The sequence below is a fragment of the Macadamia integrifolia genome, chromosome 9 (genome assembly GCF_013358625.1).
Source record: "Macadamia integrifolia cultivar HAES 741 chromosome 9, SCU_Mint_v3, whole genome shotgun sequence".
Lineage (NCBI taxonomy): Eukaryota > Viridiplantae > Streptophyta > Magnoliopsida > Proteales > Proteaceae > Macadamia > Macadamia integrifolia.
Window position 1 is genome coordinate 8,337,676 of NC_056565.1, and position 3,577 is coordinate 8,341,252.

The window sequence follows — 3,577 nt, forward strand, 5'->3', positions numbered from 1 at the left end:
TACTCCGTAAAAACACTAATTGTAAAATTGTATCTGTTTAAATCGACCAAAACAGAACATTATTAATCAAGTATTTTATCCTATATATATAAACAGAGCCTTTTGGCTGTTTCCACATTATTTTCTGAATACCTTTTCTATTCTGTACATTCATAGAGGTTTATGTGAGTGAAGGAACATGTTTCAAGCCAAGAATCTCTCAAACAGACTCCCAAAGAAGAGGCTTGTCTTCCCCCATCCAGTGGACACAGGTGCCTCAGCACTGGCTGGAACTTTCTTCACATTGAGCATCATATTGTGTCCAATTTGTTTACGGAGTGCCTCAATGGTTTTCATGTCTACAGGATTCCCAGAAGCTTCCCTTACATAGAAGACATTCATGGCTTTCTCCCCAACTGTTGTGACACCTGCTCTTGTAACAGTCAACCCATTCTCACGAAAAATCCTAGTTACTTCGGACAGCAACCCTACTCTATCCCTTGCACAAATTTCAAAGCTCAGACCCTGCAATACATTCAACGACAAACTTATACTGCAGATTTCAAATTGAATGGCCAAGGTTGATTGTGTGTTACAATCTCGAATGTCACAGCTTCATTTAGAAAAGTGGCACTTCATAGCACAACTAGAAACTCAAGGATATTCTTTGTACACATAGCTAAGCCCTCCCCCCACCCCCCCCCCAAAAAAAAAAAAAAAGCCTTTTTTGGCTATGAATATAAAATGGGTCACTTAATATAGATTATATTAGAAGTCATGAAGATGTGTAGGATTGGAAAATTTTGAGTAGATAGATACATCAAGCTCCACATAGTATAGGTTTCACTAGAAAGTAAGAACCTGATGGAAACCCATTGTGGTGGGGGTTGGGGGCGGGGAAAGAAACCGCACATTGCACAATTAGCATGGTAAGTAGGATGACTAGCCTCAGATTTTACTGGATTTCCAACATTCCTGGTCGCAGCCTGACCTTATGAATTCTAGCCAACAGGCAACCCTGTTATCAGCTATTCTACATACACAGGTGAATTGTGAAGGGATGCAATTCCATTTTCAGATGAAGTGAATATTCAAGTCTTACAACAAAGAGTAAAGAGTAAGAGATGGTAAAACCCTATAAACCTTCAACAAGTTGTACACTTTGTGAATTTATGGATTAATACAACTGTGCAAGTAAAATGCATAGGCTTGTAAACGAGGACAAATGAAGCAAGTACAAAGCTAAGGAAAAAGTATGAGATTGCCATATGAAGAAATCATATGATAACTGATGAAAATTTTGAAGATTTCATCATTTAATCTATTGTTTCTGGACAGTAATGTTTTCCACAGGGACCTCCAACAAGAAGAAACATGTCCCTTTATCAGTATGACACAATCAACAGTACTAGATCACACTCTGATAAAATGTAAGCCATAAATACAACCAAAGGAAAAAAAAAAATGATATAACAAAGGTAGCACGTGGACAACTGGGACATGGTACCACGTAAACAGCTAGTAAACATTATAACCACAAATTCTAGCAGTAACTTTACCACATTAGACAATCTATGAACAGAACATGTACTGCAAGGACAGCAACAGACAATGAAAAAATGGAATAAAGGTTTGAAGTTCAGTTTGGAATTGTCCCTTACCTCACATACTCTCCTTCGAATCGCAGCTTCAAGACACTTGATGACCCTTTGCTTCTCTCCTTCAGTATCAAGTGTGCAACCATCCATATGACGTATATAATACTCCTACACATTCCAGCAAATTGAAGTTAGTGACTCCATTCAAAAAAAAAAAAAATCTCAAATCAATAAATGTTTCCAATAGGTCACCCCTTGGATAGGCTCTAAGCTGAATTGTAGATCCTAGTTTATGGATTGCAAGTAAGAATTTGGATGTTCAGAAAAATTAATGTCTACCTGTAATGCATAGGGGCCACTGGATGAGATGGAAGCATGAAAGACAACATACTGCATATCTGTTAGTGTACAAACTATGTCAAACAACAATTTTGGCCGATCTTTGCATCGAACATTCAGCACCGAATACCCCTTGTCCTCACACCGTTCAACTGTGATAATTGGCCGGAATGCAGGGGCATAGGACTTATCTTCTATCACCCCATCATCTTCATAGTCTCTTGCAGCGAACATCATCTGGTGGAGACGGCGGTCCACATGGGTGAAGCCCATGGAAAAACTGGTTCGAGCTGCTTTCCCATCATCCTCACACCCGCGTAGGATGTTCTTGAGCTGCTCTTCCATTGCTGATAATCGGATTGGGTCCTCGACGACACAACCTGTGGTCTCATCATTGACATAAATAACAGATGCTACACGCATGTTATGGGTCCATACTTCAGCAGCAACCACATTACAATGGAGGTTGGTGAGTACAGCAGAGATCTCTGATAGGAGACCTGGGCGATCCCTGCCAATGAGCTCAATGGCTGTATGATCACCAATGGAATGTACACCCACCCTCTTCCCTGACCAAGCCTTCATCCCATCTGTTGCCACAGTGTGACCCTTTGGTCCTAAAGCCTACACAAAACATAGATATTTACTCCCTCCTTCACCATACTGTAAATGAATTTAGTGCATCATGATACTGCAGAAATTCCAAATAGTGGTTGAAAAATTCAGTCTCTCTAATTTTTGGTAAAATTCTAATTAATCTAATTAATTTGTGATTTAAACATCTATGTTTAAAAAAATTCCGGGAGAAAAAAGTTTTCTTAAATTTTTTCATTGAAGTTCTATAAATATTTCAAAATTTTAGCCCAAAATATTTTGTTCTAAACTTATTGACAAATTATCCACAGGGACCAACTTTTGGGGCAAAATTAATCTGTTTCCCAAATTATCTGCAAATTGTTCGAGGAATCTCAAAAATTCAAAAGAAAAAGTTCCGCAATTTTTTAACCTATTCAGATTCGATCCAAATTTTGTCAAATTATTCATCTATTTGATAACTATGGCCCAGGTACAGTCCCATCAAGCCAGTTAACTGAATTTCTTCTCAAAAGGTGGTAAGGCAGTCAGGTGGTTAATCCTTGAATCAACCGACCTACCCAACTAGTCTTTCAGGCTTTGAGATAGGCATTCCCTCACCCAACTCAGCTGCAAAAGCCTCATTGGATCTACTTGAGGCCAGCAGGCTTGCTTGCCTGAGAGCATTTGAGGCCTCACCATTGAAAAGGTTATAAGTTAACTAAAACAGAGCCAGGAAGGCACTCATTTTCAGATTCCTGGTTGTTTACTCTTACCATATACATGTCAAAAAATATTGGGCATTCATCATTTTTTTTTTTTAATGAATTAAAATCAGAAGGATATGTTTTGCAATTGTTAGTCATAGACTCATATCTCTTTCTCCATCTCCCTACAACTATTAACTTTTATTATTATTTTCCCAGAAAATCAAAGAGAGAGAAGTAGAGAAATACTTACCTTCTCTATGTGTTCAATGGTTCTAGAGTCTGTGACCTTGTTTCCTTGCTGATCAATAACATGAAACACTGTTGATCCAAAGACGACTGATATATATTAGCTATTTGAGTATTAGAGAGAGAGAGAGA

The 3,577-nt window shown here is 38.3% G+C and overlaps 1 protein-coding gene across 1 annotated transcript in view; it reads right to left on the reverse strand.

Annotated features, from left to right (window-relative positions):
• The window catches only part of LOC122089377 (ACT domain-containing protein ACR3-like), a gene marked incomplete in the record, with an annotated part of 10,722 nt that continues 7,145 nt past the window's right edge, over window positions 1-3,577 (reverse strand). The window contains 4 exon segments of the mRNA XM_042659054.1: window positions 1-504; window positions 1,641-1,745; window positions 1,917-2,540; window positions 3,450-3,517. Of these exon segments, the coding sequence (XP_042514988.1) occupies window positions 184-504; window positions 1,641-1,745; window positions 1,917-2,540; window positions 3,450-3,517 (1,118 nt within the window).